At 42.4% G+C, this 17,103-nt stretch overlaps 1 protein-coding gene across 1 annotated transcript in view; it reads left to right on the forward strand.

Moving 5' to 3' along the window:
- SLC28A3 (solute carrier family 28 member 3) overlaps positions 1 to 17,103 on the forward strand; it is a 281,213-nt gene that overhangs the window by 166,544 nt on the left and 97,566 nt on the right. The window contains exon 7 of the mRNA XM_069229756.1: positions 6,506 to 6,619. Within this exon, the coding sequence (XP_069085857.1) occupies positions 6,506 to 6,619 (114 nt within the window). The remainder of the gene's footprint in view (positions 1 to 6,505; positions 6,620 to 17,103) is intronic.

The raw sequence follows: 17,103 nt of genomic DNA on the forward strand, positions 1-17,103 counted from the left end.
CCATTCTGTCCATGATGATCATTTCACAGAAATTAAACCTCAGCAACAAGCACTTACAAATATAAACATAGTGGTGCCACAGTTGAAGCTTCATTTCTGGAAAGGACAAACAATCCTAACTCCTGGGCTTGGCGAAGGCAAAACAAGTGTGTTTACTCACTATTCCATGTTGAAAAATGATCTGAAGTCCTCTGTGGAGGTGAATGCATCTTTCATATATTGGGGCGCAATCAGACACTCTCATACTGACTCTCACACCTACATAGACCCTCTCACATCCATTCTCACACCCAGACAGACACTGTCACAGTCACTTTCATGCCCAGAGACACTCTCTCACACCCAAAGAGACAACAGGCCCTTTGGCCAACTCCCGCTGAGCATGGACAAAGGCTGTTCGCAGCGTGGGATTGGGTGGTTAGGGGGGTTGGCTGCAGGGACTGGCCACAAATTTTCCAAAAAAGTGTCAGGTTCGGTCTTGTTTCGCAATGTGTGGGCCAAGAAAAAAGGGGGGGGGTCAAAAAAAGTGCGTTTCCCATGTTAGTTCCCATATATTTTATTGACACACCTGCAGCCCGAATCACCAGGCAGAATGACACCAAATGACACCAAATTTGGCAAAAAGGTCAGCAGATCACCTTTTTTTATTTGGTGTAAATCTGTTCAGTAGTTCTTGAAATTTTGAAGGCTAAGGAAATGTATCTAGGGCCACAGATCCAGAGAGATCATCTGCTGAGATCTGATTGCCTTCTGCCAAGTCCCCAAAAAATCAGATTAAAAAAAAGGGGCAGGGTATATATACCTAAGAACCCCCTAGTCTTGGTCCAGGGGTTTCCCTGTGACCCCTCCCCCTGAAGACTTTAAAGGTTTTTTAAATCTGCGACTGGATCTGTGGATTTCACAGTGAATTAAAAATAATGCGGTCTTCTGCATTTATTAATGCTATGGCGCCAGGCTGAAACAGGTCCCAAGGGCAATGTGGGCTGCAAAATAGGAGGGAGGCACATTAAGACCCCCTCCTAGGGTTTTACGAAGTCCTGGGGACCACCACTTCCATAGGACTCTATCTACAATAATCTAATCGAGGGGGGCCCTGCGCACCCCTGCAACCTGGTTGCCAGCAATATTTTAAAAAAAATGAAAAACAGTCCCCAGGAACTGCCACCTCCCCAGAACTACAAAAGGAAATTAGGAATTCACTGAAAAAAACAAAGGTTACAGGACATTATAGTTAGGTTCACATTTTAAATGTGGAAAGTTAATTCAAATAACTATAACTCGTGCACTAAGGTAACTATAACACGCTCCCTCAACAGGCACTGCTGTTTACCCCAGCACTCATGACATCTTTTATAACACCATTTATAATGTCACGATAACATTTGTAGTCAAATTATTGATGATCGCGTTTACAAAATCGTCAGGAAACGCTCTCTGGGGTACTTTTAGTAAGCTGTCCATCATCCTGGGAAAATGATGGGAAGATGTTGCATATCACTAATGTATATGGGGGGAGGCCAAAAGGGCGGGCTACTAGGCCATTTTTTATACTTGTAGTTTTTAAAAGAAAGAACACGATCTCTAGTCTCAGCAGCAGATGACAAAAAAGAACTCACTCGTCACATTCATTACATGAGATATTGCACTAGAAAAAAGCAGGAATGCAGACACCTCCATCAAGGTTTACAGATTACTTTTCAAGGTGGAAATGGGGAGAATAAAAACTTGATTTGCCTTGGGCATGCTTAAAAAAATAGGGTGATTAGTACTTTACAGAAGTCAAGCTTCAACTTGGGCACCTACTTTGTTTATATCTTCAAGTGCTTCCCGTTAAGGTTTAATTTCTTTGAAATGAGCATCGTGCCAGAATAAATCTTGCCCTGCATATTTATCCAAGAAGAGGCCACCGTTTTTTGCAGAATGTTTACCCACCTGGAGTACTTTCTACTGGCTAATCAGTAAGTGTTACCTCATTGGATAAATGTATAGATTCTTCTCCTACACTACAACTGAGTAAAGGATACCAAGGTAATGTCTCCAGTGACCTTGTGTGTCAGTAACTTTGCCAGCGTGATTGTTCCTCAAGCATCTTCATCAGATAACTTTTTAAGGTGAACTGCAGAGAAAACACACTTGATTGATTTGTACTTTACAGAAGTAAGTGCTTCTTTGTTTGGTGCAGGCGTGATCATATTCCTCTGCATCAATAACGTGTCTCAAAAAATGGAGGAAGACACGATTGGGGGACCTTCAAGTAAGCTGTCCATCATCATGGGGAAAGGGAGGAAAGAAGTTGCATACTACTAATGTATATGGGTGGGCAAGTGGGTAGGGCTTAAAGGCAATTTTACATACTGCTAGTTTTTAAAAAGGAGAACACAATCTCTGGTCTCCACAAACTGATGTAAAAGAGGAGTTCAACTGAAAGAGGACAAATAAAGTGCCTTTATCTAATAAAGTGCAGAATGTTATCTAAAAAAGGAAAGACATAGGGCCTGATTCTAACTTTGGAGGACGGTGTTAAACCGTCCCAAAAGTGGCGGATATACCACCTACCGTATTACGAGTTCCATAGGATATAATGGACTCGTAATACGGTAGGTGGTATATCCGCCACTTTTGGGACGGTTTAACACCGTCCTCCAAAGTTAGAATCAGGCCCATAATTTCGATTGTACTCATCTAATCCATCTGTAGGATTTTATATTGACATAGCATAGTATAGTATTACTCAATAGTCTAATAAAGTTCACAAAGTTTTCTAAATAGGGAAAGATGCTATTTCCACTCCACTAATTAGAGCCTTCTGTAGGGTGTTAGCTTTGTCTATTGTATGATATAATGGAAATCAATGGTCTAATAGATAAACAGACTTAATTTTTACACATTTCTTCTTCCTCGTTGCATTGTAGTACATCTTAACTATTCCACCACTACATTCAGGTGATTTTGCTCTCCAAAACCAGAATCCCAGTCCCCTATTCATAATCAGTTTGGTTAAGATGGTATTAACAGTTAATTATGCATGATGTAAAAAAAATTACACTAATTCGGTGCAAACAGAGTATAAATATGGAGGAAAACAGTCCCAAATATACCAACCCTGAGTATACAGGGTAAACCAGCTCTCCTCCATCACTTTATCAAAGGATCTTATATCATCATTTTCAAAAAGAGTGGCCATGGCAAAAACGTTCATCATGTTGCCCTTTGTTCGTCAGAACAATAGATACCAAATAGCCCAAAAATATGACAACTTCTCTCCTACCATTTCTTGCAACATCATCACAATGTATTTAGTAATCCAGCCATGTATGTAACTTCTTAATCATAAGTGCCAGCTAGATGAGTTAATGTAGCCTTCACAGGGGTTGTTGAAGGTGGGTAAAACCACATGCAGTCCAAATGAGATGAACATCAACATAGTCATACGTTTGTAGATATTTCCAAGTACTTGGAGCTAGATATAGGCTTTGGCTGACAGGGTACTTGTGAGGCAATAATCCTTTTAGCATGTTCACCCTCATGTTGTCTGACTGATACCAGTGGTAATTGACCCAGACTGTGCCCTGGGCTCTGCTAACCAAGGCCAGGGCCAGTGCTCTAAATAAACTGTAGATACATATCTCCATAGGATAACATACAACTATTTCACATAAGCATAAGTATTGCTAGGAAGGAGCTGAATGTATCATGAAAGGACTCAAAGGGTTGGTAATGTTACATCTAAAAACTTGTCACTGTTGAATGTATCATAACTAATAGAGGAAGTTATAAGACGTTCTTTTCTGTAAGCCAAAATCCAGCCTGCTAGTGACATCTCCTGATTGGGCAGTCTTAACAAGATTAGCCAGGCTGCTTTGATGAGGTGACAAGAGGCCTGCATTGAGCAGAGGTTATCTGATGGCAGGAGGTCTTTAGCTGTAGAGGCCAGGCCAGGAAGGTGGCTGGGTAGATCTAACTGGGTTTCAAAGGAAGCAGGACAGCCTGCACTCTCACCCTGTACCCCACAGACAGATAGCAGGCCCAGGAAAGAAATATGCAGATGGTCTGGAGTGGGAGTGTTAATGGAAATGAGCCACACCAGTAGGTTGGTTTAACCAAGTCTTGCTTCTCAGGAGGAAGATCTTCCATCTTGGATTTTAAAGTGCAGTGCTTTATGGGACAAGAAAATGCCACAGTTTGGAGGAAGTTGTGATGCTTTTAGGTGGCTCTCTGCGCATTGGACTGGGATGCCCTCTGCTTGTCCCCCAAGATGATTGACTAAATGAATCTGAGCTCCATTGAAACTCAGATCTGCCACCTGAAAAAACAAGAAGAAGGATTGCCCTGTTGGAACCCTGGTCTGCATCCCCAAAGACTGCACTCCGAAGTACTGATCCTGTTGCACACTGGAACAACAGCCCTAGCAAATTTGGACTCCCTGAAAGCAACAGATTAACAGAGCTTTACCTGCACCATCTCTGTCAAGAAGACCCAAGCTGTACAGCCTCCAGTGAGAAATTGACAAACTGCATTCTGGGAAACTTTGTTACAACATCCCACAGACCAGCTCAGAGCTTCTAGACCCTTGGATTGGAGTTGTGGATGCCCAAAGATCCCTGCCTGGAAACAAGAAGAAAGAGAAGGACTGCCCTGCTGAACCCCTGGTGGGTACCAAAAAGGACTGCACGCACAAGGACTGCATCTGCTGCACACTCTGGGATTCACGAAAGATGACTTTGCCTGGCCTCTAAAGGATTCACGAGTGGACTCCCTGTAAGCGACAGGTATAAAGGAGCTACCAAAAGTCACCTGCATCAACTCCTGCCAGAAGAGCCCAGCCGGGCAGCGTTCAGTGGACTTTTACAGCAAGGTACATTGTGGGAATTGTAGTCCCAACGTACCACGGAGAAACTCCGAGATTCTGGAACCTTGGATTGGGGTTGTGGTCCACTTTCCTGCATCAAGAAACACTTCTGGAAGTAAGTGTAAAAGTGTTACATTGCAGATGGCTGGAATTCTTGACTGTGTCCAGTCGAGTGCAATCTTTTTTTTTTAACCCTTTGAGCGTCATTTGTTTCTAAGCACTAGTTTCACCTTTAATCTTTAAAAAATCATATATCTGGTTCCCTATTTTGGATTTTTATAGTTTTGGTGTCATTTTAAAGATGACAATATTTCTTATTTTTATAAATTGGTGTGGAATTTGTATTATCTGTTGTGTACTTATTTACTGTATTGGTGTAGTTAAATACTTTACATACTGGTCTCCGAAGTTGAGCCTGCCTGCTCACTGCCAAGCTACCAGGGGTTGAGCCAGTGGCTGATGTTTTGAGACCTTGACTGGACCTAACATTGTCTTGGAGGCATTATTGCTAGTGGTAGGTATGTACTTAACTCTGCTAATAATTATCCTCTAACAGTACTGTGTCACAAATTTGCCAGATTACCCTGTTTGCCAAACTTTTGGTCTGCCCACTTCATTTAGAGTTGGGCAGACCACCAGTTTTCTGCCAACAGAGACCCTGTTGGCACGGTCAGCTGAAAACTTCCTCTGCCTTCCCAACATAATAGGGACCGTCAGAGATAAGACATTATACCACCTGCCCTATTTAGGGTGCGCATTGTGATGTCCTTTTTAAATGTTCATCACCACCACGTAAAACCTGGTGGTGAGAAAGAGAAATAAAATAATGACCTCTACATCCAAAGACAAAACTCAATTGGTGTAGGGATCATTAGTCATTTGTTTTTAATTCCCACTTTGGGAGTTTGCTTTTGAAAAACAAAAACTTTGTTAAAGTAAAACCTATGTTAAAGTTTGGTCAACAGCCATCAAAACTGACGCAGCAGTGGACCATACTTTTGTAGCATGTAGGAACTGCCATGACAACGATTCCTGTGAAGGTATAGAAATCACCATGGGCCAGCTGTGATTGATATCACCTGGCAGAAATATTGTTTCCTATGTATTGTTTACAAATATTTCGTATTTTGAGGTGTAGGTGGGGCAATATTTTTGTAGATACTATGTGGTACACAATATTTATGTCAGACACTAATCTGATCCCGAGTCCCATACAAAATGTTTTCATGAAAAGAAAAACAACTAAAATATTGTTTTAAAAAACTGTCTAATTCTGTAAGCCATGGTACAGAAGTTTGTATGTATACAGTTAGAGAAAGAGGAGTATGTCAGGATTTATGTAAATAACACGCATGGGAACAACTTTTGAAGTTTGGAGTTTACAATTGCAACTGTGTGGGACTTTTGTAAGTCAGTTGAACAGTGAGAAATTGCCAAAATACTTTTGACACTTCCATAGACTTAGGACTTGCATTGTGATTTGGGCCCTCTGTGCACATCATAGTATGATATCCATCTCATAATGAAGCAGAGAGACACTATTTGAGTTTCCCAACATGTATCTTCAATGGTGGTTATTGCTACTAATCAGAATGTGTGCTGACATCAGTTTACTTCACATTTGCAATTGATGACCCGTTTTATTTTCATGCACAGGTTACTTGGAGACCAGTGTTTTGGGGAATAGGACTACAGTTCATTTTGGGTCTCATCATTCTAAGAACAAAGCCAGGATTTGATGCTTTTGATTGGCTCGGGATGCAAGTTCAGGTATGTTTTTCATTAGACAAATGTCAAGCAAAGTCAAGTCAAAGGACATCTATGGACAAGTATGTCCATAGACCCTCATTCGCCAGTAAAAGAATGGGGATAATGGTGCCACTCACTCTGTCTAGGGATGCAGCTGCAAATTGGTCAAAATGTGGAAAATTTGTTGGACAAAAACAATCCTACCACAACACAGGCACCATGCACCATGGTGCAAGAGTGCCTGTGTTGGCAATAGGCTGGAAAAATGGCTCCAGCACAAGGAAAAAGGACAGGAATGTGCAGGATTGGATAAATGCGACACATTACTGCCCTTTCCCTGTAACGTAGGGCAGCGCAGCAAGCCGACTTGCTGCTCTGCTTTTGAACCATAAAAATCCTAAATATGCCCCTCAGTCTTTTGCACGAATATTTCAAATTGCCTCAAGGAATTGTCCTCTTCTCCTCAGCCCAAATTCTATCAATTACCTGGTGTCCTGTCACCTACAGTCCTACCTTCTGTGCCTGTCCCCCACCCTCCCCATCCACAACCACTTTGGCAGTGGCCATCTGGGAGGTGTGTTTTAATTTCGATGTCAGCTAATGATCTCGGCAAAATCATATCTGACAATACAGACAGTGGTTGGAAAGACTAGTGCCACTAACAATCTCTTGCCTCCCTTATTTCTTTAAAGACCTGAGAGAGGCAGGAAAATGGAGGTTGCTGCCATTCCAATGCTTCTCCTGGGTCATTGGGTACCCAGGCGAGACTGGGGAACACAGGACAAGCAAACATTTGCCCTGGTAGTGTAACAGAAGTGGAAAAGCAGGTTTTTTGTTTTCACTGCTGTTATAACATGGTTGTGAATAACCATGCCTGAGCCTTTGCTACCTACCGCAACTATTCTCTCCATTCTCTTTCACAACGTTCTATGTCTCTCATCTTCCTTGCAGAAGCACAGCCTCTCTCACGCACCTTCTTTTCTTGTACTCAGATTGTTTAGGTCTCACCTGCAGATAGCTTGTGAGCTGTTACTTGTAAGATGTATTGTTTACTGTTTACTATAAGGGGCTTGGAGCTCGGGCAATGCTTACCATTTGTTGGCTTTATTGTCTCTCGTACTTGCTGACTCGAAAATGGGAAGCGCTTGCTGAGGCACTTCTGTTCCTTCATTTGGAGCATGGACCAAATACTGATTGATTTAGTTTGATTAGTGTCCTTTCACTGTCCATCCACCGCTCACTGTGATTGAGGTACTAGTTTCTTTATTCTTCCTGTTTGTGTTGCTTCTTAAGTTGCTTCTTCCCCTTTCACTCCCCCATTTTTTCTTCCCTGCCCACCCCTGATGCTTCTTCCCTCCAATCTCATTGCTTCTTCCTTTCCCACCACTTCGCTTGCTTCTTCCTCTCCCGCCCTTCACCCTTGGCCGTGTTGCTTCTTACCCTCCTACCCCCGACCCTTGCCACTGTTTGCTCTTCCTTCCCACCTTCAGCTCTCCTGTTGTCTGAGTTAGACCCACCAATCCCATCACCCATCATGAGAAAAAAAAGAGTTATGACACGATCAGCATTTGCTGTGTCATAGCACTTTTTCCTACTATTTTTCTAGGGCCTAGTTAGGGCCTTTTGCACAGAAGAGGTTGAAATCAGGCCGTCCACCTCCGAGCTACACCCTTGAGCGCAGTGCATTGCCCGATAATTTATGATGCTGAATTTCACACAGCGCCAGCATTAGGATTTGGCAGTTGTTGACCTCTAACAAAGCAGCACTGGTTTCACTGAAGTGTACAGATCAGATGGTGTTTATGTGAAGCGTCTTTCCAATTACTCGAGATTTGACCTGAGTCTGAGAAGAATTGGTTTCAGGTTCTTACCACTGAATACTGGAAAATCAATTACAAGCGGCCACAATCTTTTGAGGAATGAGCACATTTTAATTTTAAAATCGGTGCCTTTAATGAGCTTCTATATTTAATGTTTGCATTTGGTGTGCTGAATCATTATCAAGTGTTTGTTTTCATGTGACAAGTTCCTTCGACACTTTGCATGTTTTAAGTTTTTAATTTGAGACTAAACAACATGGAAACTTGGAACTACAAGTCCCAGAATGTGTAGTGATGTTGATTAAAAGTGAAGATTGCTCAAAAATGTAAAAATGGCATGTGTTTGTCTGGCAGGTATCAACTATTTTAAGTTTTGTGGTGTTTGTCGCATAATAGCTTGCCAATTTTGTTGGCCTAGACAGACAAGTTGTATGAATTAGCTAACTTCACCTTTAGACACTGTAAACATTTTACTCTGGAGTTTTATTTCTGGCTTGATACAAAGCTACAACTCGTATCCCACCCTTAAGCAAAGAAATTGGCATAGCTAATAGCTATTGCGTGAACTCAAAAACACTCATACTCAGGGTTACCAAATGACACCAAGCATTGGCAAAGCAAATAGGAGGCGCCTATGTAAGAGCTATTGGTTTTGCCAATGTCTTCCTATGTAAGAGCTGTTGGCTTTGCCAATGTCTTTAATGTTTGTTGCAGTATGGTGTTCCTCTACTTATAATGGAAATGACAAAAATATCAAGAAAAAATCTAGTGGACAGTAATTTTGGCCTTGAACATACAAAAACATTGTTGATTGTGGGTGTAAAAAAAAAAAAATATATATATATTGGTGTTGGGTAAACTCAATCTTTGTTTAATGAATAAAGAAGAATCTAAAGGATTCCTGTGAGTGCCGTGTTGGACTTCTCGTCATTTGGTGGAGAACATATATAATACATACACACACACACACATATATATATATATTCAATAAAAATTCACCTGTTATAGTTATAGTTACTTCAAGAACTATAACTAGCGCCCTGAGATAACTATAACTTGTGTCCCCTCATGCACAGTTTTCTCCTCAATAGTTTTATTGCAAACGTTACAGTAACATTATCACTGATGTTATCAAAGATGTCATGAGTGCTGTAATTTGTGGTGTAAGTAGCAGTGCACTTTGCTATTGCAGAAGGGGCCTCAGACGCTTGTGCAGCCACTTCTGTAAGAGTTATAGCGCTGGCAAACATGTGGCACCAGCGCTACCTCAAGACTCCATTCACTCATTTGCATGGGGGCATGGCAACATGCAAATGGGGGAACCTCTTTCCCTATGTGCCCACACTGTATTATGGGCACCAGCGCAAAGGTTAAGAAGCAGTCAGGAGCCACACTGAACGTGAGCCACAAAAGGCTGGGGCTCTGTCACTGAATCCACTGATGGCAGGCCTCTGGAGACTGAAAGGGGGTCCCATGGGCCTGCCAGACATCCACTTGCAAGCAGGTGCAGTCATTCACTACACCTGCCTGCAAGGGGATCTTTAACTCCTCCTCAAACCTCAGGCAGGCTGCTGTCTGCACAGTGAAACCGGAGCAGCTTTGAAGCAGTCACGCTGTATTTCACTTGAACGAGCTGCCACCAGGGTAGCACAAGTTTGTGGCTGTCCAAAGGGAAGTGCATTCCCTATAATAGGGCGCACATTCCCTGCTTGTGCATGCCGCGCCTATTTAAGGGTGTTCCATAACACAAACAGGAAAAGTGTGCTGCATGTGTAATAAGGGCAGGACACCCACACAACTGTTTTTCTCTCCCAGATGGATCCGCAGCTCTTGGGTTATGAGACAATTGAATAGTCTGTTCCCCACTAGCTGGATGCTAGATTTGTCTTTGTTGCTGGCTCATCTGAAGATTACTGCAGTTCTTGTGCAATCTTTGTGCCATTAAATAAATCACTACTATACTCACACCAATTCTCCAGAATGATGTTCCTCTCTCTGCCGTTAATTCCATTCCCAGTCAGACCAAAGAAATGACTTCTGGAAGATTCTAGTGTCTTTGCTGCTTGTTGTTATCAACATGACATCAATCGCACCTACACCAGTTCTTTTTAAATTCAAGAAGCAATTTATATGACTGGTGTATTGTCCTAGTTGCCTGGTTCCAACGCTTTTCTGCAGATTTCGTATCCATCTTAAAGGGTTAATATTTACATTTAACTAGCTTATGTCACTACAGGCTGGCCCAGTCAAACGAAACTGTTTGCAAGCCATAAACACAGTTAGTGGAACCTTTACCACATATGAATCTATGATGTTATTAACCAATCTTAATACAATTCTATTTTAAGTCCTTGATCATTTTAATAGCACACTTAACATTTATCGTCTCAATTACCTTCGCTTTTTAGGATTTGAGTCCTCTTTGAAATAAGGAGCAACTAGTCTAAAAGTATCTCTCACCTTTGTGATCACTTTTTCTCAAACGTCCATCTCTGAAGAAACTTTTTTTGTTCCTCACTTGTTTTCTCTGGGTGATGTATGCGGCATTTCTTAAACAGTGGTGTAGTATGCCACCCTGCCCTGACGTCAGGCTCTGGGACCCAGCCGGGCAGCCAACCCTGCTGTTGGGTTAGCCACAAGAGAGTTAAGAAATAGGAAGGGGAGTACACAGGCCTTGCTCTCCAGTACCAAGCAGAAGTGTTCTCTTTTAGGAAATCTTACAGAGCTGCTTTTACAAACCATGAAAGGTTGAATCGATATTTCTAAAACACGTAACATTCTCATTGTGACAAAATTTACATAAGCAGGCATACTTATAAAGTTTTTCCATTAGGTGGCATAACATACTTGCAATTTAACAAAGAAAGCATTTTCTGGGGACTTCATGAAATAAAAAGGCGTTTTGTAAAAAATGAATGAATATTAGTAGGGCTTGGTGAACTGGGCGGGTGCACTGACTTTACAACCACATCCCAACTTCTAAACGTGCTCCAGCCCCACCTGCTGACTTTCCCAGTAATTAAAATGAATTACATATTGCTGCTGAGACAAAACTTCCTGCACAAACATCAAACTGTGAGTCTTTCTCTTCTCCTTTACTAGCTGATGTTGCAACACATATTAATTAACTGCATTTGTTGGCCTCTGTAGTTTTGAAACTTTTAAATTAGAGGTTAACCCATTGATGGCTAATTGATATCATTACAAATTTCCCACACATGCACACCTTGATTGACCTTGCATTAGTTATACGGTTTGCATCGTTGAAGCATGCCGCTAGAAAGATGAAAAATGATTTCACTGGTTGTGAAAGGCTCTCCTTATTTACAAGTGGCTTGCGCCCCTGGTTTGTCACTTTTTTGACGCACCGACAGTGCAGGCTGTAATCCCATATCTACAAGGCCACACAAAGTCTCGTTGCGAGGCTTTACATTACCTTGTAGATATGGAGTAAGGCAACAAAGCGCAAGTCGCTGAGTTGCCTGACTGCGTCAGAGGCATTCCATGGGTGTTGCGATATGTGTTCCCACACAGCACCCAAGGACTTTTGCCCATGCCTACATTTACAAGGATGTGTAAACCTGGGAATGCATCGAAAACCTTAAGGGAGGCGCAACGAGGAGAAATACCTTTATTTCTCCTCATTTTTTCCTTTTTCTATGTGTGCTGCATTTTGCAGCACACATAGAAAGAGGAAATGCCTATTTTGATTGTTTTTGGGAAGGAAGGTGTCCCTTCCTGCACAAAAACAGTCATCCCCGCAATGCAGACACCCTTGCAGCATGGTGCAAGGGTGCCTAAGTTGGCATATGGCATCACATTGTGCACCAGCGCAGGGGAAAGGGACGAGAACGTGCCATATCTTGTAGATAAGGCCCATTCCTTCCCCTTTCTTTGATTCAGGGCAGTGCAGCAAGAGGGATTGCAGCGCTGCCCTGCATCAAAAAATTTAAAATATGCCCCTTAGTCTCTCTGCATTCTACTTCAGCAAAACGTCTGACTCTGAGAGACCACTGCTTGGACACACCTCAAACATAATCCCTGTCTGAGGCAGAAAGAATCTAACAGGACAAAATGTGCAGAGGACTGACCAAGGATTCCGCATTAAATTAATTCTTGCATTTGTGCTCTGAGACCATTGTTCAGTGAGTCCACCATGGGGCACCAGTCAGGGATCAAGGGAGGGAGAGGGACAGATGAGACCTGTAGAACTCTAGAACAGTGGTTCCCAACCTTTTGACTTCTGTGGACCCCCACTCCATCATTACTGGAACCCAGGGACCCCCACCGAATCATTATTAGAACCGGGGACCCCTCCACTGAGTCATTACTGAAAGCTGGGCACCTAATTTGTTAATATTAGTTCATTTTCTAAGCAGTCATGGAACCCCTGAGGAGGCTTCGTGGCCCCCCAGGGGTCCCCGGACCACAGGTTGGGAACCACTGCTCTAGAAGAAGGTGATTGGGCGATGCCATGTCCAGATACAATTTCTCAGGACTGTCACTGACAAACAGCTCTTGTGAGTTTCCCAGTCTGTGCAGTGCTTCTGTTTCTGGTCCCACAACAATGCTGCATACACATGTGAAAGGGTGGTGGCGGCAAGTGCATGCGAAACGATGCAGTCATACGTCACTATGACTCATTTCCATTCAACTATCCTGAGAAGCCACAAACTAAATTGTATATGAAACTTGCTCCTAAACTGACAGTCCTTCAAAAAAGCTACATAACCTTCTTGAAGAACCTAGATCCTCATGTTCACCTCACAATCTCATTGCTTATTTGGTCTGATTTCTGTTTCTTCCACGCTTTTAAGAGGTAGTTGCTCATTAATGAAGGTTGAAATATAGTACCGTATTTAGGAACATAGATTAGCATCAGGGAAGGTTTGTTTGCGGACCTCTTTGAATTTAATGAGTGGTATTTTCTCACTGTTCATGAGCTTATCACTGTTCAAGATGTCTGCATGTTGAATTTAGGGTTTCAAATAGACTTCAATAAATTGAAATTCTTTCAGATGTTGGAAGGAAACCCTAAGACTCCACTATTTGAATCCTTTCATTGATACTATCAATATGTTGGAGGAAATTCATCTAGTGGATTATACGCTCACACACTGTTGAACACTCCCAACACAACAGGATCATACTTTTTAAATTTTCAATAAAAGCCTCATGGTTTTGAGGTTTGTTACTGAAAAATATACAACTATGCAGAGTGGATGCATTAAACATGGTGCCCACTTTCTAAAGCGTCATTGTTTTCAATGGAGGATAGCGGCAGGTCTACTGACATCTCCATCTGCCTGACAGGGATTTTTAAATATGGTGATCTGTCTTCCACCAACGAAAAGGAGGCCCCTGACCTCTGTTGACCTGGTGGGCAGTCTGGCTGCCTCCAGAGTTCTAAATCAGTCCCCCAATCTTCATAAGCTTTTGGCATTTTATGTGTGCTAGCTGGACTGTGGAGACTACCATGGAATGGATGAATACCCTAAATACCTTAAGCAAGCTTTTTATAAACAAAACTGTCATCTCCTAATTTTATTATGACACAGAAGTTTTGTGAACAGTAGCACGTGACACTGGTAGGGACTCTGCTGCTCTCCATCTCTACTGCTGTGTACTAGCTGGCGGGGGGGAGCTGAAGGCAGCTGCTAGGAGGCTGTAAATATTGTGCATCTTAAAGCGAGATGGTTTCTTTTGACTGTGTCCATCCAGAAGGCCAGGGCCATCCCAGTTATTCTGAAAGTGATGTTTGGTAGCATTTAGACAGAGTACGCCCAGTATTAAGTCTACCTAATATAACTGCCACTTTTTAGTGATGTAGGAACGATACTGAATTTTGGAGCAAACGCAGAATGCTGATTCTTTGCTATTCACAAGGTAAACACTGTGGCAGACGTGCAAGCAGAAAACTGTAGCATCATATAAAGAAGGTAGGTAGTGTAGCTTATTATAGTGCCATACTATGTGTCACACATATGTGCATGTATTTAGTGGACACTACATAGACAAATACCAGAACTGATTTAGAGGAGAGTGGTAATACAAAAACCTGCACACTAGACAGCTTCAAATAGAAAACGTCACACAGATACCTGGTAAAAAAGAAATTTAAACCAGAATAGCTTGAAATCCCCAATGAGAAGATAGCAGTAAAATGCCACTGGGATACACATTCAGAAACAAGTGACTTTCATTGGCAAAACCAGCAGAAATGTCAATCACCACAAAAAAGGTTTGTCTTAAAAGGAGGGAGAGGTACTCTGAATGATATCAGATGTGTCTTCATGTGCATCATGATGGAGTACCGCGGATGAGATGGGCTCCCCAACCAGGTGAAGACCTGCTGCATCGAGCACTTTAGCAGCATTACTGGTATGGTTGCTTACCAGGTCCTATCACAACGGCTCATATATAAACAGAACCTCAGCCTCAAACTTGCACTTCACTAATAAAAAAGCCTACTTCCAATTTATAATTCCAAAATCTACTCTTAAAGGTTTAGCACAAACTGACCACAACCCTGTCATTGTCATCATCCTACCTGGCATCAACCATCCCAGAATTTATATTGTGGCTTAATGTAAGAAAAAATAAATAAATACAGTCCAGGCCAAATCACTGCATTTGGCCTTCTTCAGTCCATCAATCCATCAGATGTCCAACAGGTTGAAATAATCCCAATAATCTGTGAATTAAAGCCAGCAGCCTCATTGGCCCAGACCTGTAAAACAAAAGCTATTAATCCATGCCAACCCAGCCTCACACATTTCATTCTAAGTTAATCAGTGTCTCTCCCAAAAAAAGGAAAGACCCCTGCAGCTCAAGCGTGCACACCGAATCGTACTACTGAAGAAGCCCAACCCAAGACTGGCCTTCTTGGCCAACTATAAACCAACCTCTTGTTTCTCTTTTCAGAAGAGTACTCAAACTAGAGGAATCATTCAAGTCTCTAATTGCCTTGAATTTAACATTCCCCACAAAAACTTCCTGTCTGGTTTTATCCTTTGCACTGGACCAAGAGCCCATTAAATCCACTGGGAAGACTTGCTCAATGTATTGATCCAGGGTGAGGCATGTACACACATCTTTCTTGGCATTTCACCTGGGTTCAACACCATTGACTGCAAAATGCTATTTGAAAGACTCTCAACATACTGAGGTATTAGGGGGCAGATTTATCAAACTTTCATGCAGCGCAGCAAACCAACACATTCCTGTCCTTTCCTTGCACTGGAGCACCTTTGGCTGACTAGCGCCAACCCAGGCACCCTTGCACCATGGTGCAAGGGTGCCTGCATTGTAGGCAGGATTGATTTTGTGCAGGAAGGTTCAACCCTCAGAGGCATTTTCCTCTTTCTATGTGTGTTGCAGAATGCCTCCCCTGTGAAGGCATCACATGTTGGCACATTGCCAGGCTTACCAGTAATGGAAAATCTGGGAATGGGCCAAAATCCATGGGTGGATGCATAGGAACGTCCAAGCTCCACCCAGGGAAGGCCTCCCTGGGGTAGACCAACGCAACACATCAATTTGCACTGTGTTGCGTTACTTTAGATTTATCAAGCCCTACAGGGCCATGTAGGGTGTCCTTGGGCCCCTTTCGTGGCACAGGTGTGATGCAACTCAATGACAAATATGCCCCCAGATCTATAACTTTTAACTGGATCACCTCCTTCTTGTCTAACATCAGGCAAAATGGCTTTTTAACCCTCCAGGTTTATGAACATCTCCTGCTGATTGCCACAGTGGTTGGTACTATCATTAACTGTCTTGATTGGCTATACAGTGTTCCTCACATTCATCAACAGCTTCACCATGCAATTCAGTATAGGTACCTACCAATCCAAGAACAAATAGGAGTGGCCACAAACCATTCAATCTTTGTCAAGTCATGGAGTGCCTCCACATGTCCAAACTGGATACATCAAAAATAGATGTGCCTCAAAAAATCTATGTCACTCTTTATTTTCATTTTAATGGCCACTCTTCAGGAGCCCTCATTCCATCTCCAAATGTTTGCTTGTGACTGGATTGTCACTTTGTATTCAAATTGTCTTTGATACCACAGGTTATCAATGGCACTAGTAATGTGCTTTATTATACTTGCGTCATTTGGATAATCTTTTGCCGAGTGCTCAACTCTTGAAGATTCAACATTGTTGTTGCCTTGATAGTGCACATTTTGACTACTTTACAGACACTCATGACAGCTTACCAACCAAGACGCACATGAAATTTTGGAGAGCACATATTTGTCAAATACACCTCACCCTCTGCCTAAAACTCACAGAATGGGTGGATTAGGATCCTCTCAGCAGTGTGCTTTGTGAGGCCCCTTCAATGTTTCCAACCTGATGGGGTCATGAGTTTACCAGACGTCACAGGCTGGCTAACCAAACAGAGCCACCCTTCCCACAGCCACCCAGCATAATATAAATGTCTGGGGAAGAACCTTTAAGGGTCCACTCTAAGATGTGCTTCCTCAAACACCACACTGCAGAGCAGGCTTCATTAGATACTGGAAACGCTTAAAAAAATGACATCCGTAGCAGCAGGCATTTGCATTATGTCTCAGCCGACTGTCCCAAAATACTGACCATCCACAGGGATAAACTGTCTCTACACCTGCTGCAAACACGCCATGTTCACTTTGTGGTTCTCCAAATTGTCCTTCAG

This window comes from Pleurodeles waltl, chromosome 1_1 (assembly GCF_031143425.1).
Source record: "Pleurodeles waltl isolate 20211129_DDA chromosome 1_1, aPleWal1.hap1.20221129, whole genome shotgun sequence".
Taxonomy (NCBI): Eukaryota; Metazoa; Chordata; class Amphibia; order Caudata; family Salamandridae; genus Pleurodeles; species Pleurodeles waltl.